The 23,221-nt window shown below is 56.4% G+C and overlaps 4 protein-coding genes across 4 annotated transcripts; 2 read left to right on the top strand and 2 right to left on the bottom strand.

Moving 5' to 3' along the window:
• Positions 1-3,228: 3,228 nt before the first annotated feature.
• Positions 3,229-5,704, bottom strand: CHS4 (SEL1-like repeat protein; the record flags this gene model as incomplete). Its single annotated transcript, XM_083189806.1, has 3 exons — positions 3,229-3,473; positions 3,547-5,629; positions 5,696-5,704. The coding sequence occupies 3 exons, from the start codon at positions 5,702-5,704 to the stop codon at positions 3,229-3,231; spliced, it is 2,337 nt and encodes a 778-aa protein (XP_083053665.1).
• A 6,729-nt stretch (positions 5,705-12,433) lies between these two features.
• On the top strand, positions 12,434-16,172 carry CHS3_1 (chitin synthase CHS3; the record flags this gene model as incomplete). The annotated part of the gene is made up of 2 exons (XM_083189805.1): positions 12,434-15,671; positions 15,742-16,172. The coding sequence occupies 2 exons, from the start codon at positions 12,434-12,436 to the stop codon at positions 16,170-16,172; spliced, it is 3,669 nt and encodes a 1,222-aa protein (XP_083053664.1).
• An 844-nt stretch (positions 16,173-17,016) lies between these two features.
• On the bottom strand, positions 17,017-20,148 carry CDC5 (Cell cycle serine/threonine-protein kinase cdc5/MSD2; the record flags this gene model as incomplete). Its single annotated transcript, XM_083189804.1, has 4 exons — positions 17,017-17,544; positions 17,598-19,257; positions 19,315-19,763; positions 19,816-20,148. 4 exons carry the CDS (start codon positions 20,146-20,148, stop codon positions 17,017-17,019), a joined length of 2,970 nt encoding a protein of 989 aa, XP_083053663.1.
• Positions 20,149-21,082: 934 nt separating this feature from the next.
• ACO1O0_000304 (optic atrophy 3 protein-domain-containing protein) lies at positions 21,083-21,798 on the top strand (the record flags this gene model as incomplete). Its single annotated transcript, XM_083189803.1, has 2 exons — positions 21,083-21,148; positions 21,217-21,798. The coding sequence occupies 2 exons, from the start codon at positions 21,083-21,085 to the stop codon at positions 21,796-21,798; spliced, it is 648 nt and encodes a 215-aa protein (XP_083053662.1).
• Between the last annotated feature and the right edge of the window lie 1,423 nt (positions 21,799-23,221).

Raw genomic sequence — 23,221 nt, 5'->3', positions numbered from 1 at the left:
TTTGGTGGGGTGGGCTGCCCTGAGTGGGCTTGCAGTGGGCTTGCAGTGGGCTTGCAGTGCCCTAGGCCTGCCCTGGGCCTGCCCTGGGCCTGCCCTGGACTGCCGTGGGCTGTTCGCAGCTCGTTCGCAGACAGGGGTGGCGCCATCGGGGCTTCCCTCAGTCACCACCACCTTATGGGCAGCGTGCGTGCTGCTGCATCCATCCACCTATTACGTACCTAGTTAGTGGTATCTATCCGTCTGCACCCACGTCGCTGTTGAGACTGTCTGGTTCCAGCTACCTAGTATTAGACCATGCTCACCCCAAGCGGCCCCTTGGACGAACTACGAGTACGATACTTCCCCATCCGCCCTTGGCGCTTTCCAGCGTCCGGACCACACTCCTACTCGTACACAGGCCCAGCGCCTTTGTTTAGAGGCAGCCGCATAGGTAATATCGTACTATTCGTGATGAGCCAAGAATAGGATGCATAGGAACGGGAAGGATGGAGAGCTGTAGTGGTGTCATACTGCGCACCAGCATGGCACGCCTGCATACCACGAAAAGGGCATGTTCGGGTCCAGAACCGATTCAGCCCAGTGCTTGGATCTTGCCAGCTACAATTCTGTTGCCCATTCATCCTCTCCCGCCATGTTGGTTTGTTCGCACCCATTCACGTCGTTTGATCATGGACCAACTGCATGCGAGGGGGGTACAGCCATCACCACCTCTGGTTCCTACAGGAGCTCAACGGAGTCGTCTCGTCACGCTGCCACACCTAATGTTATCCCGTCCTGGATCTCATCTGTCATGGTGGTGTGGTCCCCCAGGAGAGGCATTTAGACCACCACGCCTTCCGACTTCCGACTTCCCTTGAATGAGGTCATCCGTGCTCCGCTCCATCTTGCGCCTGCCCTGGCCGGCGGCCTGGGGAGTCGGTCTGTTCATCTCCCGGAGACCCCGTGGTTCAGGGACTGTGAATACTCGTACTATCGGTGTACTATTGCCATGGATATTGAAGCTGTTTTCATCTGCCCCCGAAACTCTGGCCCCCTTCTGCCCCGCAGACTGGGCAGACAAGACAATCAACTTATCGAGCTATTGACCATGCCGCCAAGATAAGGGAGGCCCCTCGAGGGAGGACGAAGAAGAAGAGGGGAAGCGCCTGCTCTGATATGGGAAGTGAGGGGCTTCGACAGTCCGCCCTGCACATGGCTTCCGTCATGTGGCTCCCCCTCCGCGACTGATTCTGCTATCGCGATGCATGTTTGAGTGCGTGCAGACGGACGGCCCCGTCTGCAAGCCCCCATCTGTAAGCCCCCATCTGTAAGCCCCCGCCTGCACCTTGTTGCATCATAGGTACTCTGTACGTACGGATACTATCCTCTCTGCCAGTCCTCCATCGTCGATTTCCTCAGCAACCGCAACTCATAATATCCGGGGGGTGTGGGGGAGTGTCACGGGTGATGATGCCCTGATACCCTGATGACTCGACGTTCGCGAGGGGACGCGTCGCAACGCGCTTCGACGCGTCTTCGACACGAAAGTTAAATTGCCTCGGATGGCGCATTGGCCAATCCGCGGGGTGGGACTTGTGGGGGCCCCACCTCCTTCGTCACTCCCTCTTTTGGTCTGGCATTCACGACCTTGATGACCTGGACAGATGAGGCAGGAACTGGATGTCTTCATTCGCCCATCTTCCGTGATCGAGCACTGGTACTTCCATCGAGCCGCCCAGGGGTCGGTCTGTACGTAGCGATGGCATCAATCCTTCAAAGACTTGGAGGACCATCAAATGTCATCCGTGACATCACCTTCCGATCCTCGTTATGTTGATAATTCTACTGCTCGGCAGGCAGTCCACCTTACTTTTTAATGGGCCTCTGAAGTTCCACCGTCAGGATGGAGTCCCGATAGCAGCAGTGAGCACAGATACCACACCGCGGTATTATTAGTACTCGTACTACCGTCCGTCGTAGTCTACGCCATATCCGTACATGATACTAGTACTACATGACGGCTGCGCGGCCCACGTGTCTCGTGGTTAAAACATGGCTGGTTTCGGTCCGTCGTCGACCTGTGAGTCGTCAACGTCGTCCAAGGAATCGACCCACACGGCTTCAAGGTCCCTGCGGCTCCCCCGGCTCCCGAAAATTCCTCCGACTTCAGCCCAGAGACCCTGAAAATGGTGATAAGTCGATAACGGTCTGACTGGCATATCACACGTGGTATCCGCAGTCCCACGCTCAACAGCTCACAGGGACAACATGACAACATCGGCACAAAACTGCTTCATCCAAGTCGGCTCATCCCAATACAGCATCATTATTGCGTCCTAGCTACATCCAGAGAGCCCCATCAGTCAAAACAGAGAGAGACAGGCAGAAACATAACATGAAACCCTCAGAGTAACGCCATCTCGCGCGCAAGAGAAGGGAAGGGAGAACAGAGCAGGCCCTCTGGAAAACGCCTGGCCACCCCATCATCATGTAGCCCCGTCGTTCGCCATCTCCGCTCCTGTCCTCCTCCCATCCCCCTCCCAATTTCTGCGCATGCACTAATAACAAGGAAAGACCCCGACTAATAAAATATAAAGATGCCTGCCCGTGTATTGGAAAGTCCCCCGCGTCCCAGAATGAAAAGAAAAGGGGTTCTCCATGTTCCCCGAGTCTCGCGCTCCCGGCTCGCGGGTAACCATTGTTGTTGTTGTTTTTTTTTGCGAGATTTCCCAGAAAGCCAACCAGGTCACCTAAGCAACAGAGTTGGCCAGCCAATACTAAGGACCCTGTTAAGAAGAGAGCGTGTAGTCGTGTCGATGAGCAGAACGCAGAGCAGTCGAGTAGAACGCAGGAAATGAGTTGGCCAAGCAAAGAGCGAAAAGAAAACTCCTGTAAACAGCGTCTCGTGCGGGAGCAATACCGCCCCGGCAGTCAGTCGCAAGCCCATGCCCTGGCTATGCCAAAAAAAAATCGACAATAAAAAAAGACCCCAACAGCCCATTGTTCTCCTCTATCCAAAGGACAATAGCCGATGGAGAGTGGGGAGGGGGAAAGCAAAAGACGTTTCGGGTATCCCATCCAACTCTCTGCTTCTTCTCCGGACTGTCTCCTTCTCTTGTCCTCCTCGTGGATTATCCTCTCCGCCGTCTTCTTTTTGTGCTCGCATGTCAAGTCGTATATTTTCGCCATCGGAGCCGTCATCTATCTCCAGCCAGTAAACCGCCTCCCGCAGCTGCTGTATCCGTTCGTTCACATGACAATGCAGTCCTTGTCGTTGTTCTCCTTGGTCATCTTTCCTGTCCGCGGCGGCGCAACGTCCATGGGCTTGCCCTCGCCGCTGACGGCGGCCTGGATGATGGCAAGTCGCTGCTTTGCCCGCTCATCTCCGGCGTCGGCGGCCTTGACGTACCACACGTTGGCCTCGAGGATGTCCCGGCGGCAGCCAATGCCCATTTCGGTAAAGTATCCGACGGCGTACTGCGCCTTCACGTATCCTACACGACGTAACACCAGTCAGTCAGCTGATGTGCTCCTCATTCATCCTCCGCTCATGTCGTTCAGACTTACCGAGCTTTGCGGAGCGGCGCGCCCACTCGTACGCTTCCTCCTCATCCTTCTCCAGCACTGGTGGTGCTCCCACCATGTACCACGCGCACAGACCCATCATGGCCCCGGCATGCTCGCGGTCCGCGGCGCCCGTGTAGAAGTGGACAGAGAGGGCAGGATCCCTGGGGCAACCGAGGCGCCCATGTTCATACGCGTCTCCCATGCGGTAGTTGGCTTCCGGGTGCCCGAGGTCGGCCGCCTGCGTGAACAGCTCGGCAGCGTACCGCTCGTCGGGGAAAAGGTCGTCGCCGTAGCCAGTCTCGTATAGGCACCCCAGCTGGTAGGGGGCCGCATTGTACTGAGTGTCGGCAGCCTCGGTCGCGAGCTTCATCCACTTGACGCCCTCGCGGTACCTCTTCTCGCCCAGATCGCCCACCAGGCAGGCCTTGGCCAGGCGCGTCATGGCTCCCGGGTGCCGCTTGGATGCGGCGGACCGCAGGAACTGCACTGCCTTTGCCGGATCCTTTCGGCAGCCCCAGCCAAACTCGTAGCAGAGCGCGGTGCGGTAGGCGGACTCGGCGTGGCCGTGCTTCGCAGCTAGAACAAAGAGGGGGAATGCTGAGTTGTAGTCCTCCTTGCCCTTGCTGAAGAGGCCAGAGGCGTACCCGTCGGCCAGGTAGTACTGCGCAAATGGATATCCACCACTTGCTAGGCGCTGGAGGATCTGGCGAGCCTCCCGCACCAGGTCGTAGGGAGTCGCGGCAGTGGCCTCGATGACAGGGCTGTCCAGGTCTCGCAGCGGCTGAGGGCTGTTCTTTCGCCCCTTGGGGTCAGAGAAGTCCAGGCCCTGCTCCTGCGCTGTGGAGACAAGAAAGACGGCAAACGAGTACTGAATAGAGAAGTCGGTCGTCTTCTTCACATTGGCCCGGTACATCTCCAGCGTCTTTTGTGTGCTGAGGAGAGACGCATTGTTGCCGACAACGGACCGCAGGTTCGAGTTGTCGAGCCCAATGGGCGCGGGTGCCTGCTGGGGGTACGGGATGTTGAGGAGCTCGCCATAGGTCGACATGCGCACATCGGGTGACTTGCGGGACTGTACCGAAGGCGCCCGCATGTGCGACCCTCCCGGCATGAGATTAGGGGATCGCCCGCGCGGGGCCATGTCCGAGTACACCGAGTACGCCGACTGCGGTCGAGACAGGGAGTTTCCCTTGAAGTATTGAGAGTTGGGCGTGAGGTGGCGCCTGATGTGGGGAGCACCTTCGCTCAGGTCGGGAGTGGATGCGGTCCTGGCATCTTCGTGAGGCACGCTGTGGACGCGCGCGGGGTGACCCAGCGGTTGCTGGTGGTGGTACTGGAACTGCGGCACAGACTGGATCCTGGGGAGGTTGCCCTCTATGATGGAGCTCCCCGGCGAGTCCTCGTTGGGTGCGCACTCGGCGTTCTCCATGATGCCCGACACGGAACTCGCGCTGGTGGCGGCAGACGATTCTGTAGAGGCAGGCTGCTGCGAGGTGCTGGTCGTTTCGTCCGACTCACGGCTGTTCCGGAAAGCCTCCTGTCTCCTCAGCCGCTCCGTGGGGTTCATGGTCGTGGCGGCAGTGGGATCGGCGAAGCGATCAGCCATGTGCCCGGGGGTGGAGGGTGAGAGGTTCTGGTCGAACCCGGCCGGGCTCCTGGCAACGGAGCTGGCGGGGCTCTGGACATCGCCGGTCGTCGAGGGTGATCGTTGCTGCTGTTGTCGTGACTCGGAGGAGGAGGTGGGAGTTGGGGTGGTGTCGAGAGGGGGGAGCTGGGGAGGAGCGTCGCTGATGGTCCTGATAGTGGTTGTTTGGGAGCCACCGGAGTGACCATGGTAAACCGTGCGATCGGCGAGCTCGAAGTGGGCTGATTGAGGGTGCGTATGCTCGATGTTGGCGTTGGAGGGCTGAGCCCAGTTGTCGTCATGAAAATTGACCCTGACAGGGGAGACGGGGGCGTCCCGAATGCGGGCGCCAGCGTCCATTGCCGTTGAGGGGACGGCTAGGGGTTTGCGGGAGACACGGTGATGCTTGTTACCGTGGCCATGGCCTTGACTGTCGCTTGTTGAGGGTCTCGCGTGACTCTGGACTGGGGTGAGATCCCTATGGCTGTTGGGAGAGGCAGACGTTGGAGGCGGCGAGGTGCTGACTGCGGCCATGGCGTTGCCCTCGGGTTCAAGGACACTCGTTTGTGTCCCCGTCGCCGGCCGAAAAGGTGAGACGAAGGCTGAAGTGGGAGCGCGAGGCTGCAGCCTGGGAATAGCGCACAGGACCTATAGGTAGGTAGGTACAGGATGTCAATGCCCGGTGTCAATGCCGTACTGTAGTCGAGTCGCTGTCCAGCATCCAGGCCGGAGATGGCTAAGATGGTGTTTTCTCGTACGGGAAGGATCTGAGAAGGGATCTGGGTGCGGGAGTGGTCGGCTGGGGGGGCTACGGGGGCCCTGTTGGGGGGGTGGGATGGTGGTTTGATGGATGATGGATGGTTGTACTCCGTTGCGGTGGAGTGGTGGAGTGGTGGTGCTCGTGGTGCACTGGTGGCCTCCGCTGATCCCTGGACGGTTCTGGGGAGGGCAAGTGGCTGCACCTGGCTGCTCTGGCTGTACGGAGACCGGGTCTGGTCTGGCAATCTGGAAGTCTAGGCACTGTGGTGGAGGGCACTGGAGGCAAACGCGGGAGCCGTTGGGTGGTGGCAGCTGGAGGCTCGCACACAGTGAGGTGGGCTAAGGGAGCTTCTTCCAGGGCAGATTTCCATTAGCAAGTACTTTGCCGTTGTGGAGCTGATGCTAAAGGGGGTTGGAGCCAGCTATGTATTGCTCCGTACTGGAGAGGTTCGACCTGGACCCCCAAGCTCTAATCAATGAGCTTGGCCCACGTTCTGAAATTGGTCTTCTCAACAACGGGCTCAGGGTTGCAAGGCCCAAGGCGCAAGTCCCAAGGCGCAAGGCACGGGCGCAGGCACGAGGCACACAGTGGCGCACTGGCGTTGCACTGGAGTTGGAGGGACCCGGACAGCGCCGTTAAAAAAAAAAAAAAAAAATCGTGCAGCAGGGGTTGGAGATGGCTGGAGATGGTGTGAGCCATGTACGAATACTGCCTGGCCGACAACGACCCGTCCAAGACCCTTTGACGTAAGACCCGACCCCAATGGAATGGATCAATAATGACGATGACAGCATATGTAGGAGGAGCGCCATCCACTGCGGAGCTTGGGGCGGGCAAGGAAAAAAAGGCTAGCGAGCGTGAATTCCGCACAGCACAGCCCAGCACAGTGGCAGGTTGAGGCTTGGAACCCCGTAATGCAGGTGAGTACGAATACGTATGGGGAAAAGTAGTCGCGCAGCTGAAGCTGCTGAACGGCGTCGGCATGTTCTCTTTCCACCCATCAACCAGGCGTAAGGCAAGGTACATAAGACAATGCCTGGCAATCAGTGTCATAATATAGATCCGCCCATTCTGTCCAATGACCGTTGGCGCCTGCTCAACGTGAGCCGGAAGAAACTACCTACGAGTATCCGTATAGTACGGATACGTGGTAATACTAATTAGGCAGCTTCAGTTCAAGGCCCGGGCTGGCGGCGACACCGCACGACCATAGCCCGAAGGGATCCAGCCTTCGCCCCGAATGGCGTATTATATTCCAAGTTCCAGGTCGCTCCATCTCCTCCGGCCGCTCCATCCCACTACAGCGACCTCGATGGACCCTGCACGCATGACTACCTACCTCCGATCCTTGTCATACGCAGTACAGACAGGTATTCGTAGTTCCCTTCGCAGCGGAAGTGGTACCGTTCAGCCCAGCCAGCTGGTTTTCGTTTGTGGTCGACGACTTGTCGTCCCCTTGGTGGCGCCGCCCAGCTCAGGAACGGTGCCCTACCTCCATCTGACCTCAAAGTTCAACGGCGGGATTGGGAACAGACTTGCACGTTCCAGGTTCCGGAGCAGTACGTACGTACTCATACTTCAGCCTCTGTACCACCGTACATACATACTGTGCGCACTAGGGCGGTTAGCTGGTCTCGGCAAGATGGCGGGACTAGTGGAGGAGCCTCTGAGAGACCTTAAAACATTGTCTACCTTTCTCTTTTGGTGCATCCCCACTTCAGGAACCCTCAGGAACCCCCCCCTCCCCCCAAAGGAACGCGCCATCATTGCTCGCGCCTGCCCGCACCGGCGCCGCCCTGGGAACGACTGGCGCCTGCCTTGCCCAGGTACCTATTTTCGGCCACGAGTCACCGCCTCCAGCGCCTGATGAATGTGGCTTCCAAGCAATATTGTCTTCATCCAGCTCCTCTTGGCTTGACCATCTTTTATTCATCCCGCAATCTGCACCGTACCACGCATCATGGTCACATTTATTAGGCGCCTCGCTAGCGCCATGTCGGCCTGGCCCTTGTGCATCCAGATTCCAGATTCCAGTCAAAAGTTTTTTTTCTCTCTTTGTCGATCAGCCTTGGCTTGGCTTGCTGACCTCGTAGACACAAGCTAGGAGGCAGGTGGTTGGGACCACACCGATAGCACATTACGAGGGGTCAAGGTGTCTTGGAGACATGACACGAAACGTCGTCACCTCGTGAGCGCGACAGCATTCCTTAGCCAATTCGCCATGAAACATCCTTCATACGAGTAGCCGCCGCGTCACGGTCTCTACCCGTGTGTCGTGCCAGGTGGTCCAGGTCTGGCTCGATGCCAAGCCCCCGGATCGCGGATCCCCTGGACTCTGCGAGTCCGGTGTTGTGTCCAGTGTCCACTCTTCTCGTATACTGGCATGATACCATGGACACCGCCGGCACCAGCCCCGACCATAACCCCTCATCCCTATCGTCTCCCCGGTCGGGGACCCACGAGGTAATTCGTTGCGACCGATATCTCGACAAACTCACGAGTCAGCACAGTCAACTACGAATACTAATACTACTAGTAGTACTGCGTACCTACGAGTACCACATCTCCCGATGCAGCACATAACTTGGCAGCATGGTTTGCCAGATCCCGACGCTGCGGCTGAGCTGCTAGTGCTGTCCTGCGTGGCTCAAGCCCCGACTCCCCGAGGCCGGCGCTTGTAGATTCCGTCCCTCCGTCTCGGCACCCAGTTTGGAAGCGAGCTATTAGCGGGGCCATGGCCTCGTATTCCACGCCGGAGACCGATACGCACCATGTGCCAACCATCTGCGACGGTAGCAACTTGCAAAGTGTTCATCATCTCCATGACGGCAAGCCGTTGTGTTGCGACATAGACCGGCTCTTTTTATTTTTAATGCACTCACGGTAGCATCCCAGGAATCAGGATGGAGGAACCAAACCCCCATGATTCTGTACCCAATAATCAAGTATTATGACGGGCGATCCATCTCGTGTTTTAGCATGCCGCACTCAGTGTTGTGCCCCAGTCCCCGAGCTCACCTGCCCTGCAGAGTGTAGAACAGTGTGCCGCCGCTCCCGCGGATGCTACCCAACCAGTTTTCCAGAAGAGACCGCCGTTCACCGACAACGAGTAATATTTACTCCGCAGTCGGGATACAGGACGGAGTCCTCGAGAGTCAGCCTACCTCACCAAGAGCTCCAGCCCAGAACCCCCGGGGCTACGATTGTATGGGTATTATACGCTCGGCGAGGTCAGCAGGATCCCCGCTCATGTCGTGGCTGCGCCGCTACCGATGCATATGTGGGCAGGTCATGAAGGACAACGGACATGCCCGGTCCGTAGGGCTGAGATGCAGTTCCACGTCGCCGGCCGTCCATGTTGAGAGCATGCATGGCTACAGTGGAGGCGGATGGCGCCCCCATAAGGCGGCTTGCTTGGGGATAGTCCGGGGCTGACAAGGGCAGAACACACACAAGTCATACTATTCGTACATGCGTAGGATGTACGAGTACCTAGTATTAGTGCTGCTAGATATGTATGGGCCCCGTGCCTCCACTTGTGTTTAAACCTCGGTCTGTATGTACTATTAGTGCGAAGTCTTATGTAGTAATCATCAAGTCGAGTTGCGCCATCGCCCGTGTTTGTGGCCAACAACTTTGGCTCTGTCGAGACTGTCTCAGCAGATGACGTCGTCTCCGTGGGTGGCTGGCAGGCTCTCTCCAGATGAATCCTATGGCGCTGGTCCTATCTGATACTAATAATTCCCAGGCTCGTGTGGTTTGTAGTGCACTTCTCGAGTCCTTCCACGATGCCGTGTCTCAGCTGGAGGCTTTGGAGGAGCGGGAGGTCTGCCAGATCCCGACGGGTAGATGCCTGGGCCGATCACTCCATGCAGAGGCGTCCAGGGTACGAATAATAACGGGGAGTAATTGCGGTTGAATGTACGTAGTAGCACTTGTCCACTGAACGGGAGCTCGGTGTCGAATCCTCGAGTCTCATGGCGTGAGACTCATGAGCTGGCAGTGTAGACAAGCATACACGAGTATACTCCTGATACCCAAGCAGGTGGCTTCACAGTATAGACACTATGGTACGCCGTGTCATTGCTACTTGAGATGGCTCATGTAAGGTGTGCCGCTTGGTTCTCTGGATGGAGTCCCTGTTAGACTTAACCTGATGTTGGGTCATCGTAGTAACAGTTTTGTTGTTCAAGTTCATCTGGTTAATTTATTGGTGTACCAGGTTTGCCTGCAAGCCGCCTGCGCAGTTGGAGATGCCCAACCACAAGTGTCGCAAACATCGCAAACAATTAGATAATGGCAGAGCCGAGTCCATACAGAAGCAAAAAGTACTGAACAAACACAGAATTCACAGCCAAGCGGAAAATGAACATAGAGAGCGGGCTCTACGTAGACAGTGAGGCTTGTAAGGGTCCCTGGCTGTAGGGTAGGTGTAAGTGGCCGACTGCCTGGGTGCACGGTGAAGTCGATGCTGGGGACAACCCAAGACATATAGCGGCGATAGTTACCGAAGGTGTCATTGGCTAGGTAACATCTTGCCAATGCGCAATAGCCAAGAGCGGAGCAGAAGGGCGCACTGGAACGATGGACATCTTGTCAATACATACGGAGTAGCTAAGAGCCGAGAAATAGGGCATATTGGGGCAATCGAAGCCATGATCTGATGATCTGGAGGAGCCATGGAGGGGAAGCAAAATTCCCCCATGACAATATTAGCTCGTGTCCCAACTGGTCAGCCTTGGAATGTGGCCCACGGTCCAACCGATAATCCCCCTTGTCTCCACGGATAGTGGGTTAATATTATTTAGAGGTCATCTCAAGGAGGCAAGGCGAATGATGCGGTTGGGGTTGACGATATAATAGGACTGCGACCTAGCGGTCCTGGAGGATCCTCACAAACACCACTGTCGATGGCAAGTAAAAAAAAAACCCCCGAAAGAAAAAAAACAACAACAATTCGACAGTTAACAGGAGCTCAGGGGGGCGAGAATGACGACCCAGCCAGGTCGCCCAGGCTGTGTGCCGCGCTGGCGATCGTACTTTTAAAAATCCAGCGACTCTGGATTCTGGTGAGCTTGGCGTGTACTAGACAAGTACAGGTGGATAGGGGACGCGGGGGTTTTGGGCCAATTGGTAGCTCGGAAAGATGGAGCTCCCCCAGCGGCCCCTCAGTGAGAGTGGGGTCATGTGGCCCTGATTGCCAGGGGGACCACAGCGGGGGACTTGGAGGGTACTTTGGACCGGGCCTCGATCGCCCTGGAACAGGTGCAAGTTTGGAACCACTTCTCACTGGACTCCTGGAGTCTTGTCTTGGGGGGTAAACACGATGGCCCTCTGTGCTTGCCTCCCCCCTGGGCCCCCTGGGGGATTGTGTGGACAGGCAGGTGCAGACCAAACCTCCTCCATTGCTCACTTTCCTCTCCCCGTGTCGCATCTATTCCCCAACGTCTTTCGCTGAAAGCCATTCTCTCGTTGTGTGCCGTTTATCTTTTTTCTTTCGTTGCTTCTCACGAGCCACTCGACCCGTCGTCCTGTCCTGGGTTCTTGCCGGGGGGGGCCAGCGTTTCGTGTCTCGCCTGGGTCCCATTTCCTTGTTCGAAACCGCCTGCGATCCATCAAGCAATCAAGTCCATCAATCAACGGTCAGCCTCTTGCTGGCTCTCGCCGTATTCGTACATACATTCATACACACGCATACACAAGCATACACAAGCATACACAAGTTCTTCGATCCAACCGCCTCATCGACCGTCATCGCTCGTTGTCCGGTGAGCAGCTAGCATCGTCCCACGCCTGCGTCCTGCGCTGTCGCCTGTCTCTGCCACGCGTGTCAGGTTCATGACCCGGGGCCTGTGGGCAGACGACACGAATACATACTCGTACATATTGGTACCTACATCGGCAGACCGAGGCGACGATAGTTTCAAACCCGCACTCCCACGGCACAGTGGGCTCTGTCGGGAATCTCCCTGCATCTTTTGGGTTGGGCGGCCACTGCAGTGCCAGGGATCTTACCTGTTGGCCGTGCCCTTTGTGTGAGCTCCTCGAATGAGCGAGGCTCCATAACATTACAACACAAACAAGGCGTGAGTAATACCTGTCCGTACTGATATCCATCATCATCTCGCTTGTGCTTTTTTTTTGCCCACCTCCCTTCTACGCTGCTTCTGAGAGGCGGCTGTCTGTTTTGGGACGCTGCGACAGCGCCTCACCCCCTCCGCCTTTTTGTTTCCCCCCCCCATGCATCCTTCTAGCCCCCTTCCACTGCGCAGCGTCTCCCTCTCTGCACCGTCCACCCATTTCCCATAGTCGGCCGATCTGAACCACTGCGTCGCTGCCCTCGACTCGCTCCGCTTGGCAGCTACGACAGTTGTGTTCCGAATCGAGGGTGACGTCTCCCCCATTTGCACTTGTTGAGTCCGTGGTGCTGCTGTAACTGGGTGCAAGCCACTGTTGCATGGACACCTGAGCCCGAACATTGCTGACACCTCATCTCCAGGACCATGTCTCTCCCCGAGAGGCCAGGTGCCAGTCCCACATACGACCGAAATGCGTACAGGAACTCCCCTTCTCGGCGCACGCGGCCTGGCGACGTCGAGGCTGCCTCGTATCGCCCAGTGACCGGCGCAGGAGGACATCATGAACGTGGGAAATCCACCTCTTCTTACGCCGAAACCATATCGTACCCTAATGCAAATACAGAGAGTATGCCTCTGTCCCCAACGAGCCAGAGCCACTCCAGGCAACCGAGTTCCGACCAGCCCTTCACGCGCAAGAGGAGCCTCATCCGACCTGAGAGGAACAGAATTGACAGGGACCACCGCAACTATCACTACCACAAGCATGCGGCCAACATGCAAGTACTGCCCTCGTCCACGGGCAACGACCCTCTCCTCGAGCAGCTGGAGGGCTCTACCGACCGCTCCAACTCACACACTAACCACAGCGTTTCCGACGCCACGCCTCCCCACCGGCGCCGGAGCCGACGCAACGACCTCGAGAAGAATGATGCCCACGTGTCGACGCGTCCCAAGAGGGCGAAATCCGGCAAAGTTTCCAAGGACCGCAAGCGTGATTCTAAGCGCAGGAGCAGGACCAAGATGCCCGAGGAGCAGATTCGCCCGCCGAGCTTCTGGAATGTGTACTGCGCCATTGTCACTTTCTGGTGCCCAGACTTCGTCTTGAGGTGCTTCGGCTGGCCCACTAAGGCGCAGCGCCGAGCCTGGAGAGAGAAGATGGGGCTGATTAGCATCATCCTCGCCATCATGACAATTGTCGGTTTCATCACCTTTGGCTTCACCCAGGTCGTTTGCGGAACCCCCCCGGAGCGCCTGCGCATCAATGAGGTGTCCCCAGGATACATGATTTTCCACGGCAGGGCCTACAATCTTGTCGGATCCCACCACCCCCCGGCCGAGGGCATGCCTCTTCGCATGGATGGGTATGGTCCTAACGTTCTCTATGACCTGCCCACCAAGTACGGTGGTATGGATGGGAGCTTTCTCTTCCAGAACGTGAACGGAGCTTGCAAGGACCTGATCACGCGAGGCCCGGACTCCAAGATTCCCACCAACGGCCAAGGTGAGCTTGCCTGGTACTTCCCCTGCAAGACCTTCAATCAGGACGGTTCGTCCAAGGTGAACACCACCACGGAGGACTACTACCTTGGCTACGGTTGCCACACGTCTGCCAAGTCCCGCGACGACTTCTACATCGGTATCAGGGGCCAGGCCGACGTCTACTTTACCTGGAACGACATCAAGAACAGCTCACGCAACCTGATGGTCTACTCTGGCAGCGTCCTTGACCTGGAGCTCCTAAATTGGTTCGACGAGTCTCAGGTAACCATCCCCGACTTTTTCAAGGAGCTGAGGGACCCCGATTCCGAGGTAAACCACGTTGTTCGTGGCCGCGATATCACTCGCATGTTCCAGGCCGCGGACGACAAGAAGCTTGCTCAGTGCTTTGAGGAGATTATCAAGGTGGGCTCCGTCGACACCGAGACCGTCGGCTGCATTGCCTCCAAGGTTGTGCTTTACTGCGCGCTGATTCTTATTCTGGGCTTGGTTGGTGCGCGATTCTTCCTGGCTCTCATCTTCCAGTGGTTCATCAGCCGCCGATATGCTGCCAGCAAGACGTCGCAGAGCTCCGACCGTCGGAAGCGCAACAAGCAGATCGAGGACTGGTCCGAGGACATTTACCGAGCCCCCCAGAGGCTTCCCGGCGATGTGGGCAGCACCGTTCTCAGCTCTGACAGGACTAGCAAGCGCGCCTCGTTCCTCCCCACGACTTCTCGGTTCTCCACGGTGTATACCGGGGAAGCTGGGAGCAACGGGCGTCGGATGCCTACTACTATGGGCAGCCAGGCAGCCTCGAGCTCGCTGCACCCCAACTCGGTTTACAAGCATAGCAACGACAGCCGCGCGAGTTTCCTCCAGGCCGACCCCTACGGCGGAAACTCGAGCGCGGCCGATGGTCCTGGCCCTGCCGGTTTCATCCACCCTGCCGTCGTTCCTCAGCCTCCCGCAGACTGGCAGCCGTTTGGATTCCCGCTAGCCCACACCATGAACCTCGTCACGGCGTACTCTGAGGGCGAGGAGGGTATGCGCACGACTCTGGACTCGATTGCCATGACGGACTATCCCAACAGTCACAAGGTCATCGTTGTTATTTGCGATGGTATGATCAAGGGCAAGGGGGAGCTGAAGTCGACTCCGGAGGTGGCTCTGGGGATGCTCAAGGATCACACTATGCCCCCCGACATGGTCGAGCCCTTCTCCTACGTTGCTGTCTCCAGCGGGTCCAAGCGTCACAACATGGCCAAGGTGTACTGCGGCTTCTACGATTACGGCCACAAGTCGGCGATCCCGATCGACAAGCAGCAGCGGGTGCCGATGATGATTGTGGTCAAGTGCGGAACCCCCGACGAAGCCGGTACCTCCAAGCCCGGAAACCGTGGTAAGCGTGACAGTCAGATCATCCTCATGTCTTTTCTGCAAAAGGTCATGTTCGACGAGCGAATGACGGAGCTCGAGTACGAAATGTTCAACGGATTGTGGAAGGTCACTGGTATCTCGCCCGACTTCTATGAGATAATGCTCATGGTCGATGCCGATACCAAGGTCTTCCCCGATAGCTTGACGCACATGGTCTCGGCCATGGTCAAGGATCCCGAGATCATGGGCCTGTGTGGTGAGACCAAGATCGCCAACAAGCGCGACAGTTGGGTCACTGCCATCCAGGTGTTTGAGTACTTCATCTCCCATCATCTGGCCAAGTCCTTCGAGTCCGTCTTCGGTGGTGTCACCTGCTTGCCTGGCTGCTTCTGCATGTACCGTATCAAGGCGCCCAAGGGTGGCCAGAACTACTGGGTCCCGATTCTCGCCAACCCCGATGTCGTCGAGCACTACTCGGAGAACGTTGTTGAGACTCTCCACGAGAAGAACCTGTACCTGCTTGGTGAGGACCGTTACCTGACTACGCTCATGCTTCGCACGTTCCCCAAGCGAAAGCAGGTCTTCGTTCCCCAGGCGGTTTGCAAGACGACGGTGCCCGACAAGTTCATGGTCTTGCTGTCTCAGCGACGTCGCTGGATCAACTCGACAATCCACAACCTTATGGAGCTGGTGCTCGTCCGCGATCTCTGTGGTACTTTCTGCTTCAGCATGCAGTTTGTCGTTTTCATTGAGCTCATCGGCACGCTGGTCCTTCCCGCTGCTATTGCCTTTACCTTCTATGTTGGTAAGTATACAACTCTTGTTATATTTCTCTTCCTGCTAGTAGATGTAAAGTCGCTGATCGCTGGGCACAGTCATTACGTCTATTATCAACCAGCCCCCTCAGATTATTCCTCTGGTGCTCTTGGCTCTCATTCTGGGTCTCCCTGGTGTCCTGATTATTGTGACGGCCCACTCGCCGTCCTACGTTATCTGGATGGCTATCTACCTCCTCTCCCTGCCCATCTGGAACTTCGTGCTTCCCACGTATGCCTTCTGGAAGTTTGACGACTTCTCCTGGGGTGATACGCGCAAGACGGCCGGCGAGAAGACCAAGAAGGCCGGCCTCGAGTACGAGGGCGAGTTCGATAGCTCCAAGATCACCATGAAGCGCTGGGCCGAGTTCGAGCGCGAGAAGCGCACCAAGAGCGCCTACTGGGGCTCGCGCGACAATGTCGTCAGCGGCAGCTGGGCTCCCGCGCCTCCGGGCCACCACCATTACGAAGACAACTACTCTGATGCGTAAACAAGGGGGGGAAAACTTGGTCGGTTTTGTTCCATGGAGCGGAGCACGCGGCAGGGCGATGTCTTCGTGTTGTTCTTTCTGTTGTCGGGAACAAAAACTCTTGCAAATCAGATCACATGGTGTTCTTGTTTGTTCTTCTTTTCACTGCGTCATTCATTGCGGTCATATTTGGGTTTTTTGGTCTTTAGTTGGGCGTCTGCTGGCGCCACTACTACTCAGCGGCGTGAGACAACAGGTCAGCAGCGCGGGAATGGATACGGCTCGCCAGTGTATAGAGAAAGAGAGTGAAGGTGGGCATTGCACGGCGTCGATGCATTAGTAGGCTCCAGTACATAGTCCCGTTTTGCCCGGGTCACTCATGAAATAATATCAAGACGCTATTCTTAATCCCATACTTCTTACTGCCCGCCATCTCGTTTACATATGTACTTGAGAAGTGGAGGACAAGAGATTAGATGTACGAGTATTATACTAGTTCATTATATCAACGCCTCGCCGAGAAGGCGCTCAGCGTAAGGAAAAACGATCCACTATAAAGATGAAGGAAGATGCGAATGTAGAAGACGAGTCCTACAAGTGCCATACTGTCGCTGAACCGCTATGCGCCATGCCATTCCCATCGATTCATTCATCCGCCCGTTCCCCACAGGAGGGGAAAAAGGAGAGGAAAGCAAACGGAAACGCCCATCGGCTCGACAGCCGTTGTATAACAAGAAATGCGGGAGTCCAAAAAGTGAGTTTACATGATCGCGCCGTCATTGCTCATCAGGGGTTATTGGGTGGGTATATAAGTTGCCCGAAAGGAGAAGAGGGAAAGAAAATAGGTGAAGGGCTTTGTGTGCCTTCACTTGCTGGACCTTTCAACGTCCTCGCCTAGCTCCCACGGCTGGCGGGGATCCACGAGGGTGGTGATACGCTGGTCACCCCAGCGGGCGCCAACCGTCACCCAGACATGCTTCTGGGGATCCTTGGTGTGGCTCCACTCGCGGTGGCCCGTCCACCGGAGACGGCCCGTCCTGCTCATAGAGCTGTTTCCGAGGCCGCCGTTGGAGACCCACTCCTTGACGATAGACTTGATGAAGGTGATTTTGTGGCGGAAGTCATTGGCGGCCGGAATACCCTGCAGCTCCGGATCGATCTCGGGCCGCCTGCGCGAGGTGGTTGTACGCGTGGATCGAGATGCCGTCGGCTTGGAGTGGAAGTTGAGGAGAGTTTGGAGCGGGTACGAGAGCATTGCTCGCTCATCCAGCGCAGCGCCTTCTATCGTGCCCTCGCTGGCGAGCTTCTCTGCAGCCTCCTTGGGAAGGTGCCAGAAGTGGCACCAGGTACCAGTTGCGTCCAGGACGATCTTGGTGTGATCGGGGAAGTTGAACTGTGCATTGTTAGCATCAAAAACCACACCACGTATTTGCCCATGTAGCTCACCTGAAGGTGCCCGTCACAGTAGACCCAGCATCCAACATCACCGAAGCGCTGATAAAATGTCACCAGCTCCGAGACAGTGCCTTTCTGGCCTGGAGACATCGCCTCTGCCGCATGGGTCTCTTCAACCGGGACAGCTTCGTCTCGGCCGTAGGCGATCATGTAATTAGCAAACTTTTTCCAAAGGATGATTCTCTCTCGCTTTCGGTGCTGGTAAATGTCTTTGCCGGGATTCATCTTGCCAGCAGTGCCGTCCCCATTCACGGCCACCCGGAAGTGTTCTGGCGAGACCAGCACCTCAGAAAGACCCGATTCTCCATTGTTCTCAAAGAACTTGATGGGCTCGGTCATCGGTACAGGCTGGTTTCTGTCTCTGTATGAGCCGTCTTGCCGACGCACAATGTGACGCTCTGCCCCACGAATGAAGATGCCGGCTGGGGGGAGCATGGCAGTCTTACTACTACCCTCCGTAGTTGGGATGTCTCGAAGAATACAACCCACGCTTCCGTCATTCAAAATATATCCTAGTCCAAACTTGTTTGTGTAGTCAACCCACTTGACGACAACGTGAGGGTGTGGAGGCGTAGCAGTTTTAGATGAGATGATGGCCATGGTGCGAGAGTTGAGAGCCCGTTCTAGCTCGGCTTGAAGCCGTCGTAAGCGCTCGAGGATGATGTCTGGCTGGGTATCCGAGATCGGCTCCGGTCGCTCGGAGGAGCTAAAGAGGGATGCTGGGCGGGCCACTTCCGGCTTCTGTCGCCTCAATGATGACGTTGAGGAGGAGGGTGCCACCGAAGTCTTTCCAGCTGCCTGGTTCACCGGTTCTGATCTGGTCGATCGCGCTTCAGGTTGGGTCGTTTCACGTGGGACCTTTGATGTGATGGCGGGCAGATCCTTGATGGCCGTCTCACGGGGAAGTTCCTTTCGTGGACGGCCCCGCGTGCTCTGCGAGGCTAATGGGATGGGCTCGGCAGAAGTTTTAGATCTTGACGACCCAGAAATGGTCGCGGGACGGCTCTGTGCTCGCTGTTGAGCCGCAAAGCTCTGGGGTGGCTGTCTCAAGAGACCAGTAGGCGCCTTCAGGCTTCCTCCCAGAGGGTCCTCGGAGGGGCTGTTCGAGTATGACAACATAGATGCCGCCTGCTTCGCCTTGAGCTCGTTCTGCTCCCGTGACCATTCGTCGAACGGCCTGTAGACAATGCCTTCAGCAAGAGGTATCGCTGGAGTTAGGCCTGCCTTTTCCTCAGCTGCCATTTCCTTCCACACCTGGGTGTGGACGACCTGCTCCTGGCTCCAGGGTCCTACTCCACATTCACGGCACATTCTTCTCAGATTCCTGTAAGAGATGGCCTGCATGGAGCCCTCTAGTCGGTTCATAAAGAACTCTTGCCTGTCCGGTGGCACCTCGCGAAGTCGGGAGCTCATTTCATCCTCAGATGGCATGTATCCGGAAGCGAAAAAGGGATGTTGAACGACGTCGTCTGGGTTCGGTCGCTTGTCGGCTTCTTGCAGCATGACAGCGACCAGGTCTTTGGCCTCCTGGCTAATGAATTTGACGCTCGTATCGTGGCTCGGCCACTCATATTCCCGCTCTCTGGCCCGGCGGTAGATTTCATCGGTGGTTGTGGACTGGAACGGCGGTTTCGAGGTGAGCATGGCAAACCTAGAAGTTCTTTGTGTGAGCTGCCTTCTCTATCGAGAAAGAGGGGGGAGCACTTACACGATGACGCCCAAGCTCCAGAGATCCACGCTATGGTCGTGACCCGACTTGCCCTTTTCTAAAATTTCGGGGGCGATGTAGTTGGGTGTCCCGCAGAGAGTAGTCCGCCGTATCGTCTGCATGTCTCTACCGGTGACCAACAATGCCGCTAGGCCAAAATCGCCAATCTTGGCGTTCATTTGGGAGTCGAGAAAAATGTTGCCCATTTTCAGGTCACGGTGAATGATGCCTTTGCTATGCATGTACTTGATAGCACCAGTTATCTGGACGGCATAGAAGCGCACCTCACCCTCGGTGAGTCCTTTGCGACGCTTCACCATATCCATCAAGGACCCATTGGGGCAGAGCTCGAGGATGAGGTAGGTACAGCTGTTGAATGAGAAGGCTCGGAGGAACTGAACAATGTTCTTGTGCCTCATCTTGGAATGAATCTGAAGTTCGGTTTGGAACTGCGAAGTATTAGAAGAGGTTCAAAAAATAGAGGAGACTGAGGGTACCGACCTTGGACTCCATTTTTGCAGGCATTTGGCTTTTGACAATCTTGAGGGCGTACCTCTGCTTCGATGGCAGAAGCTGGCCCTCGTGGCAGATGGCAAAGCCACCCTTCCCCAGGAGCTTGCCCACATTGTACAGGGCACCTTCGGGGCGATCTGAACTGCTCGGCTCTGGGATCTGAGGCGGAGGCGGTGGAGGATGCTCCTTGTTTTTCTGAGTCCTGAACTGGGCAGCGGTCTTCGTCTTAAGTTCCGTGACCTTGGGCCGTCTCTGGGCGTTAGCATCCCTTGGCGACAAAGCCTCGGCGTCAACGGCAGCTCGAGCCAGCCTATGGGCCATTGCGTCTGCGTGTTGGCAGCTTCTTCCTGTCGGCGGAGAGGTGGGACAAGGAGAAGGCCGAGTCCGGGAGTGGCTGCCGCCGCGTGTTTTCGATATAGTGTGCCTGGGTCATGGTATTAGAAGAATATATTCTGCGAGTGCTGATAATTTGTTGCGCTGGCCAAGTTATATATGAGACGCTTGGTATAGTCCTGGAGAGGTGGGCGGATTGCGCTGAAGGCTATTTTGAGACAGGTTGGAAAATAAACTCACGGGGTTCGTGGTGGCTGACATGCGCAAGGAAACTATAGCCAGGCGCGATGGTTGAAACTGTTAAAACTCTCAGACATAAATGGACATTAGGCAATGCTTTGATCCAGGTCGGCGCAGGCTTGCGAGAGGAGGTTGACGGAAAGGAAGAAACGCGACCGGGGTGACCTCAGTGAAGTCGTGGTGAGCTCTCGTGATTCCTGGTGGTTTGTGTACTTTCTGCCCACTTGGAGTTTCTCGTTGCGCCTGGCAACCGCCAGTGGAGCACACGGGAAAGGCCGTCGCTCATTGGTGGGGCGGTGTGAGTGGCCCCACATCACCAGTTCAGCATATCGGACAGCAAAAAGTTGCAGACGTCCAGTTGGCTGAATGGCAATTGCACCCCTGTCGCATCGGCAGCCCTCCAGGAGTCCAGAGGCTCCAGCGCGAGCTCCACTGTCGTCACCTCCAGGAACCATAACGCTTCGGGACCAGACGGCATCACTTTCGCCGCAGGGTCCGACTCGATCCCCGACTGCCATGGAATCAAGGCGAACGTGAATTTTCACACACCATATATTGCAATGATACGCTACGAGGCCTGAACAACAACGCTGGTCCATGTTGTCTTTCCTACTTTGCGACCTTTCCGCTGCGACGACTTCCCCCCAATATCAAGGTCTGACGCCGAGTCATAACCTCCACAATGGTTCCCTTGCCCCTCTTCAAGCTTGCGTCGCTCTTTGTGCGGCACGTCTCCAAGTATGGCGCGGTATGTTCTGCGTTTGTTCACCGTCACGCTGCAAGATTGCGCTAACTCCGGTGTCCCCCGCCCGAAAGAACCGCATCAAGGCCCAAGCCCACGACCACCCCAGCTTCCGCGCATTCGCCGCCCGCCATGGCCAGTCGATCCACCAGCTCAACATGCGGCTCTCAGTAGCCCTATTACGTGACCCGGAGGCAGAACGTCGGGCCAAGGAGTGGGCCGAAGCACCGACTGTTAAGACCGAGGAGCAGGTGAAGCGCGAGGAGTCCCTCAAGCAGAAGCACCGCCCCGGCGCAGCCCGACGTAGGGCGTTCCCCTTCGGGGCGCAGAGCGTGTGGCGGCGCAAATTCCGCCCGCTGCCTGAGACCAAGGCCGTGGACCTGTTCGCGGACGTCCTCGGCGATGCCTTCATCCTCGGTGTTGCGGGGGGGCTCATCATATACGAATACTGGAAGGCGTCCAAGAAGCCCGACGCCAATAAGGAGCGCATTGCGGAGCTTAGCGAGCGGTTAGAGGACCTGCAAAGGAGAGAAGAGGAGCTTGCCGACGCCGAGGAGAAGCAGCGACAGCGCTTCGAGTCACTGGAAGAGGCGCTCCGGGCCTTGAAGGACCCTAAGACGAAGCAGCCCCTATTGCCGACGTTACAGAGCTCTTAAAAGCCTGCTCCCATGCAGCGTTCCTGCGACAAGTTTTGTGCAAAGACCTTCGCTACTTTGCAGCTGTCACGATTTACCTCCCTCGCTTCTTTGCGAACTGATATATTGAACATAGAAAGACTTATTTCCTGCCGGCGCTGGGGTTGCATATGAATAGACGGAAATAGACGGAGAACCTGCAGAGGGCAGGAAGAGCACAAAATTTTTGTATACTACTGGTATGATCACCACCTTGTCTGGGCGGATGATATTTTCCGGCGATAGCACCTCACTCTTGCGCGGAAGGAAGGGACAATGGGGTGCTTTCCAACCTGGACTCCAATACTTCATGGACCGGAGGGAGGAAGGTACAGGCCATAGAAATTCTTAATTCGCGCCCCCAATTTCTTCCCTCAACAACCATTACCATTCGAACCACGCAATCCTCTTGATTCTTACGCATAGACTTCCTCCGAGTCCGGCTCTCCCCGGCCCCATGTTCTTCTGCTCGTCTCTCCGGCAAAAGAGAGAGTGGGCGCCGGCGCTGCCTAGACTGTCTAGAAGCAACTGGAGAGGTAGTTATCTACGGTTTGACCTCTCATGACTTGGGCTAAATCAACATGGTAAGAGACGAGACTCGAGACGCACGATATTGCCTTCTCCGCAAAAGGCAATGGAAACACTGCTGTCATCCGGGGCATCCTCATTTCCTCTGCTGAGGCGGGAGCACCTAAAACGGGAGACAGACTGGAGAGGCTGCGGCTTCTGAACGGAGGCTGCTTCATCTTCATCATACTACTCCTTAACGGGGACGATCCCATGGGAGCTCTCCTCAAGCAGCAAATAGAGTTTGCCGCCCCCAGTAGAGGCCACCTATAGTCATTTAGCTGACCTCTCTTAGAATGGTACATACTGTCGACATCTCCATCATCCCAATCCTATCAGCTCAGGATCTACCTTTATGCCTCAGCAACTTGAGAAGGCAATGCAACGAGGACACTCCAACCAACATACACACTGGCGTCTCGAAGCGTGCGTTGCTTTCCCACTGTGTTAATGGGCGGCCCTTGCTAGAGAGGCAGACAAATATCTTGACCGATATTTCCTCAGATTTCAAGGATCTAACAGGAAGCCTCTTTGTTCCTGACCGAATGGGTCGCCTTTGCGACCTTCTTGGGGAGACGGACGCCGGGCGCCTGGTATCACACATGACGGATGGACCAACGCCCGCCCGAGACTGAGACTGGCAAGGTTGAGCATGAGCTGGGCCCTCCAACCTATGGTGAGAAGCGAGCTACGAAGAGGGTGTTAAGCACCGATACCATGATGATCCGAGAAGCAATAGTGCGGATCGTCTGTGATTTCCACGTGCCTCTGGATTGGGTACCAACAGGCCGGATTGAATTTGCCCATCTTTACGTGTTGTTCGGGGTACTTGTAATAC

Source organism: Amphichorda felina, assembly GCF_050947745.1.
Source record: "Amphichorda felina strain 45539 chromosome Unknown scaffold_1, whole genome shotgun sequence".
NCBI lineage: Eukaryota > Fungi > Ascomycota > Sordariomycetes > Hypocreales > Bionectriaceae > Amphichorda > Amphichorda felina.
This window is presented reverse-complemented; position numbering and strand designations above follow the sequence as displayed.